The sequence below is a fragment of the Anopheles maculipalpis genome, chromosome 3RL, assembly GCF_943734695.1.
Source record: "Anopheles maculipalpis chromosome 3RL, idAnoMacuDA_375_x, whole genome shotgun sequence".
Lineage (NCBI taxonomy): Eukaryota > Metazoa > Arthropoda > Insecta > Diptera > Culicidae > Anopheles > Anopheles maculipalpis.
The window spans coordinates 28148492-28167227 of record NC_064872.1 but is presented as its reverse complement, the minus strand read 5'-3'; the positions used below and the strand labels follow the sequence as shown (position 1 = coordinate 28167227).

Sequence of the window (18736 nt, the reverse complement as noted above, 5' to 3'; positions counted from 1 at the left end):
ATATCATACTGAACCTAACCTAACATTGCTTAGTTTCAAAGGCTGGGATCGGTTCTTCACAAATAAAACGAAAGAATTTAATTAATTATTCATTAATATTTAATAATATTAATTAATTAATTAATATTAATATTATATACTTTTCACACGACAACATTACGAGCAAATTACGAGCAATCACGCTCCCACGCTTACGATCTTACAGCGCAGCATAGAAAACGAAATATTTACTTCATACTGTACAATAAATGTAACGCAAATAAATGATGTAAGCAGTTTATCAATTGTTTAAGCACACATTTTTTTCAGTACAGGTTAAAACAGCGATCTTTAGCATTGGCTGCTAAAGATAATTTGGCTATTTGGGTTAAGCTTCATATTGTTTAAATCCCTTCCAGGAATTGATTTCAAAAGATCTCAAGTCTAGTAAACCATTCGATGACCGGCATGACCTTACGGTCGCTAAGTCAAAAAGAAGATTCTCCCTTGTATTAAAAGTGCATTTTAGCTCTTGTTAAATAGCTTAGCTGCATTCGCAACTTGCTTTGCTTAAGAATTCATTTCAAACGAATGAATCCATCAACAGAACATTTCCTAAGATTAAAGCAATTGCAGCTTGCTTCAGGAATTACATTTCATTTGGCACGAAGCATTCTTTCCTCTAAACTACCGGTATTAACACACACGACTAGCGATGCTAAAGTACTCCGTTCACTCTGGCTTAACTAGATCTGCTTCAGCTTCGCTCACAAAACCAATCGACGCTGTGCAATTAGATTCTAGCACACAAGCACAATTCCTACTGTCACGCCGAAATCTATCTCGAAATCTGGTGCTTGAAATTACGATTACTTCCTTCCGTTCGCAAGTTCGCTCCCTTCAAATGGTGCGCTCTTAGCTCCACGCTTTGTCGGTTTGCTTAATTCGATAATCAAACTTCCATTCATTTACGTCGAATGACGGCACCCGAATGTGCCCCGTCCTGGGTGTGGATACCCGCGTGGGGCGGAAGCGTTTGGAAGCGTCCCGGAACAAAGCACGCGCGCAACACGTCGCCTAATCGCATAAGCCTTTCGTCTTCCTTCCCGACACCTTTACCACCCTCAATCGCCCAACGCAGTCGATAATCCTTTCGGGCAAGAAATCAGAAACCTCCGAATCTACCACTCAAACGGCAGCATTCCCCTTACCACCTACTGGATGTGCATAATTTGGTAGCAAATGAGATGTAACGGGCGGCTCCACCCACCGGGCACTGGGTACGATGGTGGCGGTGGTTTATGGTAATGGGTGCATAATTGGGCCCAGGCGTTCATCCAACCGTGCACGCTAACATTGGTATTTGATGGATGGAAATGAAACATTTCCAATTTCGGTCGCCCGGTATCGGAAAAGAGTGCTTTCATCGTCCCTTTGGATAATGGAGGTGTGCGAATGGTGGATTTTAGAAGCCACCAGCAACACATGTAGGACGATGTCGTTCATGTTAAATGGTGTTTAAACACCATCCACCACGACTGGGATTCATTAAAAGCATTGAAATGACATTGGTAAAGTAGTACATTTTAAAGCAACTGAAGAATGTAGTAAAATGTATTTTTCACTCTTACGAAATTTAAATCTAACGCTATAGCTTAACGCTATATAGCTTTAACGAAAATCTTTATCAACCAATTCTTAATGCTTTTTACACGTTACAGATTTCTGATAAATATTTCTTTTATCCTTTTCTTAATTAAACCAAGTAAATATTACACACGTTTTCTTTGTATGGTCTTCGGATCAAGCAAAAGCGCTATCAGTTTTGTCGCTTGGGAATTGATGAAATAAAGCTAGCGCCATCTATTGAACAGTAGCATCAACTAGTGAAGCACCACTACGAGAAGCGTTCGTAAGTAATGGGTGGAAATGAAAATTTCCATTCAAAATTTCATTCTCATGTAAAGAAAAAGCCTTACTTAATGTATTTGTTTGCTTTATCGGTTAGGAAAATCAGACTTTTCAGTAATTATCTCAATCATTAGATAAGTTAAAAGGACCAAAGAGCCGCATCACAATGTAGAATTCACACGGGAGGTAAAAATGAATAGGAATCGAAGCAGGCCCGCAAAAAAGATCCTTCCCAGATGAGACTAGAATACCCGGCCGTTAAACGTTGATAAGCAAATGGTAAAAGCTACTTTTTTCACAACTCACAATTTATAAACAAACCGTATCTGACAGAGGAGCTTTGAAGTGAATCATCGTGCACCTTCATGATCCTCAACATTCTTTGTTCATAGTCGTACCAAGTCTCTGACGACCTTCGGCAGCGTCTCACTCTGATACATCCAGCACATGGCATAAAATGTCCTCGATCAGTTCGTTTGCCATTCGAGAAATTTCTTCCTCCTCCTCCTGCACACCTTCTTCCGCACCCTCCAAACCCTCGTAATCAAGCGCCGAGAAATCACTTTCCACCATCTCCTCTTCATCTTCCGGCAGTTCCTCAACTTCATTCTCCGAGTAAGCCGTATCAACAGCCGGAGGCTGCAAAACGGCTTTATCGATGATGCCATCCAGCAACCCATTTACTACCCGTCTTTCCTCTGGCAAGTGCACCTGATCACCGTCCACCTTCGTTGCCTTCCTTTCGTCGTCACCGGGCAGCTTCTCATCCACACCCTCATCATCCTTCCGATTATAGATCCACTCGTGCACATTGGCCAACACGTTACGCTGTTTGAATTTAATATTTTCCCTTGCCGCACGGCGGAAAAGATCGGGCAGAAGCATCTCATCGGCGAGCGAGCCCACAATACTGCCGAGTGCATCACGATTGCTGGCCGTATTAGCATCGCAAGTCATCATTAGGGAGCTGCCATCACTACGGCGATCCGCTTCCTCGTCAAACTTGCGGGCCATGTCATGAATTTTTTCACGCATTTCGTCCACATTTTCTGCTTGCTCCAGTAAGGCATTCTCTAAGTAAATTGCCATCTCATCGCTGCTGAGTTGTTGCTTCCGTTCTCCACTCGTAGGTGGATACTCATTGTCACACGACTCGCGTAGATGACGTTCCCGTTCGGCCAACAAGTAGAACGCTTGTGTATTGCGCTCATTTTGAAGCCGTGTCAGTTCCCGCTCGAGTGTACTCATTAGCGAGCTCATTTGGGCGTGTGTACTAGTCTCGATAAACTCGTCCAACAGCTGTTCGTTCTTTAGTATCTGAAGATATCGCTCACGAACGCTGCCTCCGGTTCGTTCCATCCCTGCCGGATAATGCTGCCCATCTATTGGGAAAAATTCCTCCACAACCGGTAGACGATGGGACGCTATCAGATCATCCATCAGATCGTGTTCGCTAGCGTAATCACGATGAATCATCTCTTGGGTCGCTCTACCCTTAATCAGCTTCTGCAGCAGGACCGCTTGCTGATACAAGTTGTCGTTTTCTTTCTCGGGCGACACGGCAATCGGTGACACAACGACACTTTCCGTCGGAGATGACACAACGATCAGACATTGGGGGATCGCACGCTCCGTATCCTTTCGATTGCGGAATTGCTAAAATAAAAAAAAATTTGGGAACTTTTTGGTTTGGCGTCCAAGAATCTAGAATCTAAATCTGAAAGTATACCTTCAACGATTCATATAGTTTGCGAAGGAAATTATCCGACCAGAAACCCTTCTGGAACTCGCGACAGACTTCCTTTGGTTTCCACAACTCGGGACGTTGGTCGCGCGGGTTTACAAACTTCTGTGGCACGGATGTCTTCTTATCAAGCTTCGCCAACCTATCAACCGTGTGATAATGTATTAAGGACATTTCGATTACACCACCCACAGGTACCTACCCCACTTCAATCAGATTTGGATCATAATCGTACGACTGTTTCGAGTACTTCTTCCTCGCACCAGCCAACGCTTCCAGTGCCAACGCTTCCATCGCATCCTGTCCCCTGTTTTTCCCTCCGTACCGGACACTCAGCTCATGCCGCTTCTTCTCCAACTTCCGCAAGTTCCGCTCGAAATTTGCTTCCAACTTTTGCATCGCCTGATTCCTAGCCTGATTAATGCGTCGCTTCGTGTTCTCCATCTTGCCTTCCGTTGCTTGATGGGTGTCCCGCTCACGCTTCTCCATAATCTTAGCCACTAGCTGCAGGCGCAGCATCTGGTACCGATCGATCTGCCGCTCCCGTGCGACCCACTCCTCCCATTCAAATATCTGCAGCACCAGCTTTTGCTGGCGCCATTCGTCCAGCGAATCGCAACTACCGAGCGCATACTCCCAGGTTCGTTTCCGGCGTGCCCGTTCCACAATTTCCACCTCATTAACGCCCGGGAAACGCGTGTGCTGCAGCATTTCCGCCACGTAAACAATCTCCGCGGCTGGCATTGCGTGCTCCTTCAGCACTGCGGTCGGCATCCAGGGTTGCGTTTGGGCGGACGATTCGCGAAACATCGTTTGGGAGGCTACCTCCCGGAAGCGGGGCTGATGCTGACCGTCGGCCCCATCCCCGTACTCATCATCGCACGCACAGTACTCGTCTTTTGCTTCGGTCGGTACGTAATCCGGTGCGTACCGTACATTGCATCCCGTTTCGCCCGCATTCGGATGGCAGAAGAATTTGGCCCGTTCCGCACCGAGCACTTTCGACACGTCCGGATGTTGCTGATAACCGTACGAACGGATCGGATTTACCTGTAGCTCTGGATAGTACGGTAGCGGATTACGATGCATCACATAGTGGTTTCGCGTTAACCGTGGCAACTCGCTAAACATCGACTGGTACACGGGAAATATACCAATCGGTGCCGATTTTGCGAGCGCTGCATGGTTTGCACGGCAGACATCTTTCCGGTCGGAGGCCACATACAGTGGGTCGTAGATATGATCGAATGCACGCGACGGTCCCACGTTGTGACTGCGGTACGTCATCTCTGCAGGAATGCGGTAACACTTCACTTATCTTTTCAAATGCTAAAACTAAATTAATTAATTCCTCTGCTAACGAACACTCGTGGTGACCTTTCTTTAGCGGGGAATTCCGATACACACCCGAACGGGACGGTTAAGGGTTGTTGTACTGCGTTTTCCTTCTGAAAAACTGCATTCCAGCGCTTCATTTGATCGATAAATAAACAAACACCTTCGCCTTCACATTACCATAGCAACCGGACGGCATGGTTAGGCTTGGTTGACGGTAGATGAATTATTTTAACAGCTCAACACGTGGTTGACAACTGCAACAGGTAGTTTTGTTCGATAGAAATTCAAATTCAAACTTCAACTCACAAATAGACGAAAACCATTTTAACGCGAAATTCTGAACCCTATAATTCTAGTTTCCGACGTCACACATGTTAGATACTCATGTTACGGCACACTCTTAGATACCTTTGAATAAATCATGGGCATTTGAGCAATTAAACCATGCTCTACAGCAGTAAATTTGGCGTCAGCATGGACAAGTTAATAAAACATTGAGAGAAAATCCAAGAATAAGAATCCAATTAATCAATCATCCAATCAATGAATAATCCAGAAATTCAAGACATTAAGAAACGCAGTACCAGTAGAATCGGCAATTATTGATTGATGTACTAAATGTTAAACCGATCGTACTTGCGCCAATGATGTTGTCTTCCCAAAATAGGTTGTTTTTCTAGAGCCTGAGGAGTGTCCTACTTTAAAAAGGCTTCGTCAACTAAAACATCACCGGTGAAGATGTCATGATCTCGTTCGAATGGGGCTTCGACGTCCATAAACAAGAGGTTTAATTTTAGTGCTTTTTGGTTCCCATTTTCAAAGTTATTTCCATAATAGTTTTAGTAACTATGAAGAAAATGGTAAAAAAAAAATTGTTACGATACCAACGTCCAGGATTTATCGTAGAACGGGTGCACTAAAAGAACCATTTATTTAAAAAACGGTGAAGCATGGATGAGGAAACATTCAGGTACAGGCATCATTTGAATGGACTGTAGTTGGAAGCTTGGTGCAGGTGAAGGGAATGATCAATACTGATCCGTGTACTGATTTATGGAAAGAAAATTTCGAAAGCTTAACTTTTGAAAAACTGACCTGGAAACGAATTAAATTTTTCAACAGGACAACGACTGAAATCTACAGTGTAAAAACAAATGTACTTTTTATATCCTACCAATTCAAATTGCTCGAATACTCACTAGATACTAGATTCAAACCCACTTAACAATTGGTGGTGTAATTTGCACAATCCAGAGAACACTTCATCGCTCGCTTTCGAACAAAAACGTCTTTTTTAGAGCCATTCAAACACCGTAAAAGAATATCGATGCTGCATCCAGAAGCGAGCTGAAAGTATGCACTGATGATTGGAAATGGTTCTAAACGCAAAGAGTGATCATACTAAATACTGAGTGTTTTAAAACATAATCTGAGAGTTGAGATGAACATGATTTCTGATCAGGAAATCTTATGTATGATTTATTTTATCCATTACTCCTGCACAAAAAGCTAACCATAATCTTCACGTCTTCAATGTTTCTAATTTTGGTCCAATAATAGGGCAACAATTTTTTTTGAAGATTGTTTTGTCGCAAATACTTTTTTATTATTTTTTTTTTGTTATTTGTAATTTATTATTATTTAATTACATATTGCTCGTCTCAAGGGCTTTACAATGTTCAAACAACATTAATTATTAACTATTCATGAATTCTTGTTCATAAAATATTAATTATTAATTACCCGACCGCCAAGCAGGCTTAACGAGAGAATATTAGAGTTACTAATAATATTATTTTCTATGAGTATATTCTTATTTTCAGAGAAATTACTCCATTATCCCGTCCCTTAGGTACTGATAGTCAAGTTATAGCCGAAAAACGATGAATATTTGTTAAATCGACGGGTCATTATACTTATGGTTGGGTATTTAAATTTAAATTAATCATACGCCTTCGTTATTAGTGTATAATACTAATAACGAAAGCGTATAATTAATCAGTTCAGTACTGTACATCTTCAGTTTCGAACTCTTATTTGAGTGCAAAATCAATGCTACTCCAAAGCTACACAGAGATCTTATTATTGCATATAAAAATCTACTTGGACTAAATATTTAATAAATGACTACATCCAATTTTCATGACAAAAAAAAATGTTGTGAATTAACCAAATATAATCCAGTGGAAGATATGTAATGTTACTTCCAATAACCGTTAGAAAACAATCCTCACACGCTTAAACGTGATCGATCGATGACGTCAGAGACGAAGCAAGAGCACCGTACATAAAATACCAGACAATCGTTCTTCCCTGACGAGAACAAACGCTCAACCACCATCATCATTGGCGGGTGCTCCCATTCCCTCCTGGCACGAGAGATACGCATTGTGCATGCGGAGCAGCGTGGTTGCATCAAATGATTACAATCCCACCGGATGCTTTATTTCCAATGCAGCAAAAAAAGCCTCAAGTAATGTCTATTCTACAGCAAACTGCTTTTTGCTCCACTTTCTGTACGTTCCAAGTTGACTATCAGCCTGGCCTGCTCAGTTGTGTTCTGATCTTGTGCGTGTAAGGAACCTTTTACTAGTTTACTAACAAACCTCGGTGTGTCCTCGTGTGTCACCACTACTACTATAAACGATTCTTACGCTACTACTAGTGCTAAAGATATTTGTGCGAATGTGGAAGATCATACGCAATCGGCTTTACAATCAAATCGAAAGTGATGGAAGCAACAAAGCTGTGTAATCTGCCCGTAACCGCAACCGCAACGCCGCGCAGTCCACCAAAGCATATGTTGATATTCGTTGCATTGCGAGCCCGAATAAGAGCAAATCGGTTAGTCAAACCATGTTAATGGCAATTACAAAAAAAAAAACTCCCCCCAAACAGAACGTTATCATTGGCAGCGAAGAGCCGGGTTTTGGTTTGATTCTGCTAGCTGCTTCCTGCTACGATGGTGCTACTCCCCGTGCGACAATTTTTCTTTCCTATTGCACAGTCGAGCAATAGCTGTGTCGCGAATCGGAAGTGCGTTACATCGATGTGTGCTGCTGGTGCGTGGAAGTGCAATAAGATCGAGTCTCCGAATGATAATCGTCTAAAAGGAATGTGCTGTGCTATTTCTCACGGGTGCAACAAGCGCGATCGTATGAGCTGTGTGAGATTACTGGTGCAAGTTTGAAGTGAACTGTGGAGCGAGCGAGAAAGTGGTACAATTTATTGCTTTTAATAAAAACAAAAATAGCGGTGTAATTGTTTAGTGATCACTCTTCAATCCACTTTTTGAAGAAAAAAATCGCTCAAAGTGATTGCTCGATCAACCCCTGTCGATCGATCGTTATCGATAAGTATGACAGATACTACTCGCACGAACGCACTAACACTACCACCGATCGATGAAACGTCAGCAGAAAATACTAACGAAAGCTTGCTCGAGATGACGGCAATCGATCAGGCCGGAGAGCACGCGAAAGACCACATCGAAATGCGTTCGATGGAACCGCTCGAGCTGCACTACGTGGAGGATGGTACGGGCAGTTTGTCCGAGGTGGACGGTAGACGTAAGACACGCTCCAGCCAGACCCAATCGTACGATATACACAAGGGTATCGCGGAAAGTGCCATGGACATTTCGCTCCTAACAGCGAACGCCAACCAGCTGCGTTTGCTGATGACATACAACGAGAAGTCACACACGTACGTGGCGTGCATAGTGCTGGTCATTACCTCGCTAGTGTTGCAGATATTTGTGGCAAGCGGTGTTATCATTGTGAAGGTACGATAAACAGTCAATGTTTGATATTATTTCTATATATAAAAAAAGAATAATTTCTCTTCTTCAGAGCTACCCAAGATCCAAACAAAGTCATCGGATATATCAGCTTAAAGTGTGCACCTCCATTATGGTGTCTATCATCACGGTAATAAATATACTGGTGGCTTCGCTAGTGATCACCGACAAGTAGTACCCATCGACGACCTGACTCCAGCAATGGTTAAGCCGTTGTGAACGACTTAAGCCACACACAGAATACTAGAAGCTATAAGCGTTCTAGGCGCGCTAATGCTTAATGTGATTCATTTCCACACTAGCTTTAAGGTCACTTCCTTTACCGTTAATTAGTGTTCTGTTGCACGCACGAGTAGCGTTTTACTGATTTTACCGACAAAACCGACTGCGCGGTTCAATGTGGTCGATTCATTCCACAACCGGAACCTCATCCGTAAACTTCGTCCGACAGCGATGACCAGCTCCACGATTTACAGAATGAAGCATACCGATAACACTTCCAGCAATCAGGCCGAAGATGGTATTCCAGCAGGACACGCCTCAACCCGCACGATGTCGGAAGAATCGACGTACGACAGTGCCGCCTCCGAGTACTATCTCGCACTCAGCTACAATGGGTACGATTTCTTCCGGTGCGTCGTTGAGATAGCGCTCAGTGTCTCATTCCTCGCATCGAATAGTAATCTGCTAAGGCTTCTGGTTAGCTTTAAGGAGACGGAATCGTTCATAGCGAGCGAAGTGCTGGTAACTATTTCGATCGTATTGCAGATTTTGGTCGCTATTTCCATCGTAACGATCACGGTACGTAGCGCAAAAGATGGAGTATCAAAAGCATTACTAACGCTTTCTTTGAAAACTTTGTCTTCACAGCAAGTTAATGATCCCAGTCGATACGCAAAGATGAAAGCATTCGCCGTGACGGGTGCAATCATCATTTCGCTCGTAAATCTTTTGATTCCTTTCATGATCAACGTGGAACACTCGCGAATCGATTTTGGCGAGCTGTATCGACGCTTTGCTGATCAACAAGGACAAAATAGTATTTAGATCTTTATATCTAGACTTTGGAGATTTTTTTTTAATAAAGCTTTAAGCATTATTTGACAAAGTTTTTCTTTCAACTCTTACTTATCAGCTAGTTGTTCAAGTTCTCATCCGAACGTTACTGTTGCTCGTACTTCCATCCGGAAACGATGTTCGGATAGGTAACGCTTGGTTAAGCAGCAGGGCTAGAACATCACACCCCCGACCGTGTATGTACGGCATGTAGTCCAACCTTCGCACATGGTACGTCTTAGTGGCCAGTCTGCACCTGCCCTTGGCTTAACGCGCTATAATAGCACTCTGCATTTATGGTTCGATTTTCAGACGTTTCTCGACCATCGACTCGTTATCACGGATGCGTACCGCGATTTCGCTCCATTTCGCAACTACACATCGACGATAGAGAGTGTGTGTGTGTGTGTGTGTGCGCACATCATGACCAGACCCGAACCGTCCAGAAACAGTCCAACGCGCGGGGAACGTATAACGCGCTACGATCAACCACACCAACGGGTCGAACATGCCGGGAATCGGGGTGTGCGTATTTTCACCGGCAGTGAGAAACAGTCGAAAGTGTTCTGCAATCCGGTGATCTTCAATCAAGATGCAACCCGTATCCAACCATACCAGGAGAACGATTGGGAGAACAACGAAACGACACCAAACTATGTGGCAGATCGTGTGGTGAATGGATCGGATCGAAATGGTACTGGAGGATACGATGTGCGACGATCGGTGTTGGAAAATGCGCTCAACATTGCTTTTCTGGCCGCCAACTCGAATCAGCTGCGGCTGCTGAGCACCACCAACACGGAGCGACAGGAAACGGTCTCGTATCAGGCCATCTTTGCGCTGCTGGTAGTGTCGCTGATACTTCAAATTCTTAACTGCGTTGCCATGCTGATGATGTCGGTTAGTAGTTTAGTAGGTGAAAGGGGAGAGAAACAATCAAGAGCATTCCCAATCGCATTTCTATCGTGTCTCTGTTTCTTGCAGACGTACACCATTCAGCGTTGGCCACTGCTGCGAACCCTGGCCTGCATTGCTGCTACCGTAATTGCGCTGGTGAATTTGGTCGTCGTAACGATGCTGAATGTTTTGCTTGAAACATAATATTTACAGTTGATTATGACGGTCCAGTGCCGTATTGTTCTGAAACATAATAACTGTCGTAAAAATTTATTATATTTTCACATTTTTATATAAAACTTTGTTAATAAAATGTTGATTTTGATTGTTATGTTCGGATACGTTAAGAAAGTATTGTTAGAAAAGTCTCCCTATAACTTGTGCTCAATAAATGTTTTAGAAAAATTTACAACAATCTAAATCTATTGTCGTTTAATTATTTCAGATATTCCAAATGTGGCATTGGCTTAAGAAGCATAATCCTTTAATGGAATAGCAATATCACACACATGCGTCAAAATATCTAGAATTGAATTTTACCGACGACATATCTTTCGACGTTAATAAAATAAAATTATAAAAAATAAATATAAAATTATTTATAGTTTGCAAACAAATTAAAATTACAATTTTGATCCACCTTTTATCCAATAAAATTTACATAAAGATTAATCAGGAATCGGAGATAATTATTAATTTTTGCCTATTTTAAATCCAAAAGACCGAAAGATGGCAGGGCCGATGTTCAATTCCAATTCGGACCGTTCCCTCGTAGTGCGAGGACTGACTATCCAACTATACGCTGTTTATCAGCAAGTCTTACAAGGGCAAGGCAAGTCCGGCATGACCTTAGAAGAAGACTTCTCCCGGAGGACACAGCGAGCTTTTACACGAAAATAATCATACACAACGACCTCCCACAGTTCCAAACTATCCTATACGGACAATACAGCAGATTAAAGGATGATTCACCTGATCAAGTTTTATCGCAACCAGACTTCCGCATTCGGTTCGATTCGCACATTGATTGAGTAAATTAAATCTCCAATCCGTGGGCTCGGCTATGCATGTCCGAGCGTTGCAGTTATCATAACTCAACGTCTACCGCTTACTGTGCAGTTCGTTCCGGTACGGCGTACAGTAAGGATCGGAACGGCTTTGTGACTTGGTGAAGGAGTACTTAAGGATTTTTATGGAAGTAAAGCCCAGCACACTTGTCCGGTTAATCAACGGTAGTTCTAATCAGTATCGGTTACCACCCATCAGACATTTTGCTAAGAAAAGTTTTCCATTTCTTCCTCGCGCAGGTTGTAGTCTCGGTACGATTCCATTCCTGATCGATGCAATGAGCGATCGTGGCAAAGAACATTCAATCAATCTACCCGTTGTGTATCGTCACAACGCAGTACTACCCCCGGAGGTGGTCGGTGGACACTACAGGCACAACATCACCCGTACGAATCCACCATTCGGGAGGAGCAAAAGCGATCTTAATCTATCGGGTGGAAAATTGGAGCTTAATCCCGATGGAGCTCCCGATACCTCCACGAGCCTCAATCCGGATGCTTCGTCAGCTCTAATCCTTCGTTCCTCACGAAACGCATCGACACCGGCTGTTACACCAACTCCACCACCACTTCCACCGAAACCGATCACCATTACCGGTATCTACCAAACCGACAGTGGCCGTCGCGTGTCTTCCATTACACCGTCGTACGATATTTCGAAAAGTATCGCGGAAAGTGCAATGGACATTTCGCTTCTGACGGCGAATGCGAATCAGCTGCGATTGCTCATCACCTACAACCAAGGTTCCAAGACGTACGTCGCGTGCATAACGTTCGTTATAATGTCGCTGGTACTGCAAATGCTGGTCGCAATTACTATGATCGTAGTTTCGGTAAGTGGCGTGAAAGAGCGAAACCTTTGCTATCTACGCAATATTCTGTATAATAATGAACAATTGTACAACTAGCTCACCAAACCTCAGCGCGATGATCCGAAACGGCAGCGGGTGAAGATCGTAACGTCGATCGGTGTAGCGATCATTACGATGATAAACATCCTTGTAGCATCGCTGGTTGTTGCCGAACAACCTCCCAATGCTATCGTTGCCTCTTCCGGCAGCATGGTCGGTCTGCTGACCAATGTTAATATCACCGATACAGCACTTGGCGGAACATAGAACGCAGCAAGCACGGAAGAACCACCACGTCCTTGGCACTGGAGTCGTTTTACAACACAATGAAATTATTGTTTCGTTATTATTTTTTCACGTTATTACCAGTTTTGTTACAAATAAAGTAATTTTCAGTATTATCGCTTGGTTTGCTGAGAATAACATAAGAAATACATTTCGCAGCTCTTAATTTTGTTGATTATACAAACTGCTTTTTCAAATAAACAACAATTCAAACCAGAACCCTACAAATGTGCAACAAAATCAACCGTCAACTGAAACGTCGTAAGTGACAACCACAGCAGATACCGAAAGAAAAAAACAACGGAATCGAACATTTCGTAAACATTCAACGCATTTCCTCCTTTTTCTCCACATTAACCGCAAAAGGTAAGTGAAAACATTCTAAAATATGCATCACCAGTGCATAACACAACCGTATTGTACGTTGAAAATGGCATCGCGTTGGATATATTATTGCAAAACAGCCGATACGCACAATCCCTTACCACAGCGTGATGTAACCTAGCGCCGAACTGCATGCGGCAAACGACGCAAGTCAACGTGCTCAACGAGCGGCCTGACCTAACAAAAGTGTACATTTGTTTTGCGTAACTTGGTGCAATCGCTCAGGAGACTCACTAATTCCGGTCCGATCTGTTTCAGATTGCGTGGACGGACAGTGTTTTAACAGCACGGAACCGAATGTAAACAGGCGCTGAAAGATCGCTCTCCTAGCTCACACACGATAGCATGGGTGAACCGATAGTGCTTGTCCTCTCGACGGATGAGTCCGTCAAACCGGAAAGTATTATCGAACGGATCCGCAAGCTGCCGAACAGCCAGGATCAGATCAAACTCAGTACTGATACGGTACCAGAATGTATCGGTTACACGTATCAAATACACACAAAGTATTACGATACCAAGGTGATACTGTATGCACACGGTTCCACCGAGCTGGCCACAGTTTCGAGCGCAATACTGAAACGGACGGAAGGAATGCTGATCTACTTCGATGCAAAGGATCGTAAGTTTCTCGAGCAGCTTCCAGTGTTCGGCACCTTTGTCCAGCAGAACGAGATTGAGTTCGGAATATTGCTCTGCTCGACACTGCAGGAAAGCAGTGCCGATGGGATTACGTACAGTGAGGCTAAGAGTCAGTGTACCATGCTGGACGTGATAGAGCTCGAACCGAGCGTGGAAGATGCGGAAGAGGAGGTAGCCGGTGTTGGAGAAGCAACGGGTGTAGATGAGCTGATCCAAGCGATGCATAATTATATCTGGTCCAATGTGAATATACACCGGGGGAATAGAGCCAGCACGGGGGCAACGGATGACGAAAGTCCTGGTCTACTTTCGCCCAATCCAACTGATGATTATGAAGCTCCAATAACGGAAGAAGAGGAACGAATAATGGAAGCCGAACTGAACGGATTCGAACGGCTGTTGACGGAAGTGATGAACTTCCAGCCAAACACTAGCAACTGGACACGAAACGAGCGTTTGATGTATGCGGGAGGGTTGGCCGAAATTTTCGATTATCTGGTAGAGGAAGATGAGACTGCCGGAAACACTTAAAAGCAATTTAAATTATCCGTTATTAAGCGAGCATTCCGCATTAAGGCCAGGTTTTAAGAGATACCTAAACTATTTTCTAAGCTTTTCTGTGACATTTGATTTCTCTTATCATAGTTTATTCTTCATTTATGTGTTTTCCTTGGACCGATAACAATATCTGTGTTACTATCATGAATAAAATCCGTAAGTAATACAAATAGAAAAAAACGCAATAATATCTCCAACGCGCCATGTATTTTTGCGGAGTACAAAATGCCTTGAGAAAAATGTACAAAATAAGCTCCATAAGAGCTGAGAATAAGGCATCGAAACGTAATACTTAATCTAAAATAATAAAAATTTATATTTCAGCAAATCCTTTACACAATGCTGTTCAAACATCTGCCCCGGTTTATCCCTGCGACTGGAATTCGGTTGTACGCAACGGCCGAAAAGAGTGCCCTCGCAACCCTGCGCAAAAAGACCGGCTACACCTTTGCCAACTGCAAGAAAGCACTCGAGCTCCACAACAACGACCTAGCGAAGGCGGAACTGTGGCTTAAAGAGCAGGCACAAGCGATGGGCTGGTCAAAGGCAACAAAGCTCGAAGGGCGCAACACGGCCCAGGGTTTGATCGGTGTGCTGGTACAGCGAAACGTTGGCGCCATGGTTGAGGTAAACTGTGAGACAGATTTCGTCGCTAGAAATGCCAGCTTCCAACGGTTCGTACAGGTAGCGTCCGCTGCCTGTGTGCAGCATCTGGAGCACGTTGAGGCGGACGCAAACCTTACCAAGGTGGGCCTAAACAGTGAAGCGCTGAAGCAGATTGTGCTGGAGGATGGGAAATCGTTGGGCGATCATTTGGCACTGATGATCGGTACGGTTGGGGAGAATGCATCGCTCAATCGGGCCATTTGCTTTAAGGCACCCGAGAGCATACAACTAACTGGTGAGATATTCGTCATCGGGGTTTTGGGAAATGAAATGCTAATACATAATTTTTAAATTGCAATTTTCAAAAGGTTACGTTCATCCCGCACCAAACGAAGAAATCCCACACGACGTACCACTGATCGGCAAATACGGTAGCTTGGTAGCATTTAAATCCGCACATTCCACGGTACAGGAAGGCGAAGGTGGGCTGAGTCCGGCCCAGATCGCCCGAAAGGTGTGCCAACATATTGTGGGCATGAAGCCCGAACGTATCGGTGAACCGGGCAAGGATGAACCGGCCGCCGATAAAGACGATGAAACTTGTCTGATACATCAGGAATATCTGGTCGATCCGACCTACACCGTTGGGGAAGTCCTGGAAGCGAATCGTTTGCAGATAGTCGACTTCCAGCGCTTTGAATGTGGTGAAAAAAGTAAGCCCGAGGAGCAAAACGTTCGTGCCGCAACGAACTAGTAGAGTCCGGCAGCACACAGGGGTACGTGTTACACATCCGGCTAGTCGTTAATAAAATCGAATAAGTGTTTCCCCATGTTAATGGTCCGATTCCAATTGCGCGATGACATAATTTTACTTCCTTTGGGGCTTTTGGGGTTCTTTGACCGACCTTGCAGCATTGTAATGAAAATTGTCCAATGTTACGGTGAGTCGTTTTGTAAAACATTGGTGTTGTTTGAAAAGGCAATAATTAACGCCTATCGTTATGTTAATTTTAGGAAAAAATGCTTGCTAAATATCTGTCCTAACAGATACTCTTCTACGTGGGTTGTATCCCTAGTTCCAGCGAAACGATTATACACTTAGGTACGCTTCAAATAAAACATCAAACTCAACCCAACGGACATGATGAAGACCCATACAGCACCGGGTGAAGACAAAAAAATACATCCCACCCGTTTCGCGGATATTCGCATACGCAAATAGCACCGGAGCCATGGTCCGGTAAGCACACTGCCACTGTTCACAGACGGACAGCTTTTAAACTCCCCCCGTTAACACAAACCGTAATATGCATATGGAATGTGATAAATGTATGCATCGAGCATGAAGGGTTGGAAAACACCACAAGCAATGCATCGCCGCAGGGAACGCATGCCAATGATAAAAAGCGCATCGCCGATTGGTGTAGGAATCTCGCCAAATCGGACACTCCAGCGAGGCGCGTAAATGTTTTAGGAGAAAAACGGAGTGATCATTGCACGTATGAGGGATTGCAAGAAAAAAACCAGAACTAAACTACTCTCTTTTCTACTTCATTTACGCAATTTCAGAGCGAGTTTTTTGTTACCAGTCAACGGTTTCTCGCGAACCCCATCTTTGCTAATCATATTATCATGCATTTAGTGCTCAACCAGATTCCGGCCGATATCGTGCGAGGTTTTGGTGCTGTTCGTGCGAGTTTTGGTTTACAGTTCTAGGACAATCTTTTTAGTTGTAAGTGAATCCCCCGATGGATAATCGGTTACATCGTTACAGAAAGCAAGAAAACCACACACGTTTGTCACACGTTAATCGATCGATTTGATGATCGATCTTAATCGATTCGATCTATACCGTGTTGTGATGCAAAAACAGCTACGGACACCAGTTGAATAGAACGCTCGTTTCCCTGGTAAACAAGTGCGTGCAGTACTAATAACAATAGTAAAAATACTTATTGTGTTCATTGAATAAAATTGTGCGTTAAGTGTATCTAAACAGTTACGAATTTATTACAAAAAATTGTGCTAAATAATATTATCAATAGTGAAAAGTGATATGCGCTTATAAGTCGTCAATTAAATCAGTAATAGTTTATGTTCCTCAGAAAATATTGATGTGAAAAAGAGTAAGAATATATGTATTTCTTTGAAAAAAATGAAAAATTCTGAATATTAACGATCTACCTAAAAGTCTATCTTAATGGGTGTGTCTCGTTTTAAAAAAATATTTAAGCAGCTTATACTCAAAATAGTAAAAAAAAACTATAGTTAAACTGAGGCTAAGCGGATAATTTCGAAATAGTGAGATCTGTTTTGAGTTTTACAACATTTTCCCATTTGTAAAGAAAGTCAAAACAAAAATTATTAAGGGTCATATTCTGATCCTTCAACTGTGCTAATTAAGGCTTATTCTTTGTGCAACGTTGAACGTTGAATCCATCTGAATAGTGAAAAATATCCTAGATCAGATGAAGATTACCCGATGAAAGGATTCTCTGTCTGACGCCTAGTGAACGCATCATCGATCGAAGAGACCAAATTAATGTGCTGTATAATATTATATCGCAGTACCTGTTCCAATTATGTGACTAAGATGAAATAGCAGCTGATCCTCAAGTTCTTGGTGATATTTAAGACAAAGTGTAAAACAATCCTGAGCGTATTTTGTTTTTTTACTCAAGAATTACAAACCGAGTTATTGGAAATAGTAATAGTGACATTTGTATAACTATTCCCATCAGTGTAGGATTTCTAATCCACTGTTTGGGTAACTTGTTAGTGACAACAGGAAAATAATTGTTTGATAAATTTAGTGTGACAGTTAGTGTGCCGTAGAAGATTAATGTATTATTGCTATAGTCAAACCAACGCTTAGTTCATCTCGTGTTTCTCTCTACAAGCTCCAAACTGCAGCACTGCAGCACTAGTGGTACCATAAGCACACAAAATCAGACCAACATTAACCACGGCCAAACCCCCGCGAGAGGAGAGAGGAAGTGTCGAATGTGTGTGCGCTTTTCCGAATTCACCACGGCCATCTACCTATTGTTCCGTTGATTCCGTTGTCATCTCTAGCCAGTGAGTCCGGATCGGTCCGGAGGTCCGCCCGTAGGCCAAGCCCAGATACTTTCGGTACAGCAAAGCATAAAGAACTTCCCTCCCTGGTGGCTTTCCGGTGGTGATGGACGGAATGCAATCCAACAATAACTTCCCTCTCCCCTTCCTATGCGTTCTTCCCTACTCCTCGTACGTTCCCTGCGTTGTGGGTGTAGGCATTGCGGCTAATTTGCCTTGAAGTTAACAAGCCCTCGCCAACACATACACTTCTCTTGTGCGCGAATAGAACGCTGCGCTGGCGCTCGTACTTGCCAGGTTTTCCAGAGCCAGTTTCACCGCGAACGACGTGGATCGTGCGTGACAGTTTGCAGGCGATTAGTTGAAAGTGAAATTCGCTCCCCGACGGTCGACGATCTGTGACGCTCGGTGCTGTTTGGGAAGTTGGGACGATTAGGCTAAACGAGCGTCATAACGTACGGTGATTTTTGGTCATTGATTAACGATCTCCAAACGATCGTTATGCTGATTGGTAAAGAGGAAGAAGTTGATTTTTGGCGCTTTT

At 43.4% G+C, this 18736-nt stretch overlaps 9 protein-coding genes across 9 annotated transcripts in view; 7 read left to right on the top strand and 2 right to left on the bottom strand.

Moving 5' to 3' along the window:
• Positions 1-18736, top strand: part of LOC126565809 (DNA ligase 1) — a 390847-nt gene that overhangs the window by 201539 nt on the left and 170572 nt on the right. The window lies entirely within an intron of this gene.
• The window catches only part of LOC126565015 (cyclin-H), a 203019-nt gene that overhangs the window by 57197 nt on the left and 127086 nt on the right, over positions 1-18736 (bottom strand). The gene's annotated exons all lie outside the window — the stretch shown is intronic.
• On the bottom strand, positions 2317-4921 carry LOC126564115 (cilia- and flagella-associated protein 91-like). Its single transcript, XM_050221049.1, has 3 exons — positions 3837-4921; positions 3620-3776; positions 2317-3546 (listed from the first exon to the last, which is right to left on the bottom strand). Exons 1-3 carry the CDS (start codon positions 4919-4921, stop codon positions 2317-2319), a joined length of 2472 nt encoding a protein of 823 aa, XP_050077006.1.
• On the top strand, positions 5923-8957 carry LOC126560536 (ninjurin-B-like). The gene is made up of 3 exons (XM_050216495.1): positions 5923-5942; positions 8270-8756; positions 8824-8957. The coding sequence occupies exons 1-3, from the start codon at positions 5923-5925 to the stop codon at positions 8944-8946; spliced, it is 630 nt and encodes a 209-aa protein (XP_050072452.1). The 3' UTR covers positions 8947-8957.
• On the top strand, positions 9210-9818 carry LOC126560535 (uncharacterized). The gene is made up of 2 exons (XM_050216494.1): positions 9210-9572; positions 9642-9818. Exons 1-2 carry the CDS (start codon positions 9225-9227, stop codon positions 9816-9818), a joined length of 525 nt encoding a protein of 174 aa, XP_050072451.1. The 5' UTR covers positions 9210-9224.
• Positions 10251-10928, top strand: LOC126565436 (uncharacterized). Its single transcript, XM_050222618.1, has 2 exons — positions 10251-10727; positions 10812-10928. The coding sequence occupies exons 1-2, from the start codon at positions 10251-10253 to the stop codon at positions 10926-10928; spliced, it is 594 nt and encodes a 197-aa protein (XP_050078575.1).
• LOC126565219 (uncharacterized) lies at positions 11917-12931 on the top strand. The gene is made up of 3 exons (XM_050222374.1): positions 11917-11956; positions 12032-12624; positions 12700-12931. The coding sequence occupies exons 1-3, from the start codon at positions 11917-11919 to the stop codon at positions 12907-12909; spliced, it is 843 nt and encodes a 280-aa protein (XP_050078331.1). The 3' UTR covers positions 12910-12931.
• On the top strand, positions 13657-14484 carry LOC126560534 (uncharacterized). The gene has a single exon (XM_050216492.1). The coding sequence runs from the start codon at positions 13657-13659 to the stop codon at positions 14482-14484; it is 828 nt and encodes a 275-aa protein (XP_050072449.1).
• LOC126565077 (elongation factor Ts, mitochondrial) lies at positions 14842-15871 on the top strand. The gene is made up of 2 exons (XM_050222214.1): positions 14842-15412; positions 15486-15871. The coding sequence occupies exons 1-2, from the start codon at positions 14851-14853 to the stop codon at positions 15869-15871; spliced, it is 948 nt and encodes a 315-aa protein (XP_050078171.1). The 5' UTR covers positions 14842-14850.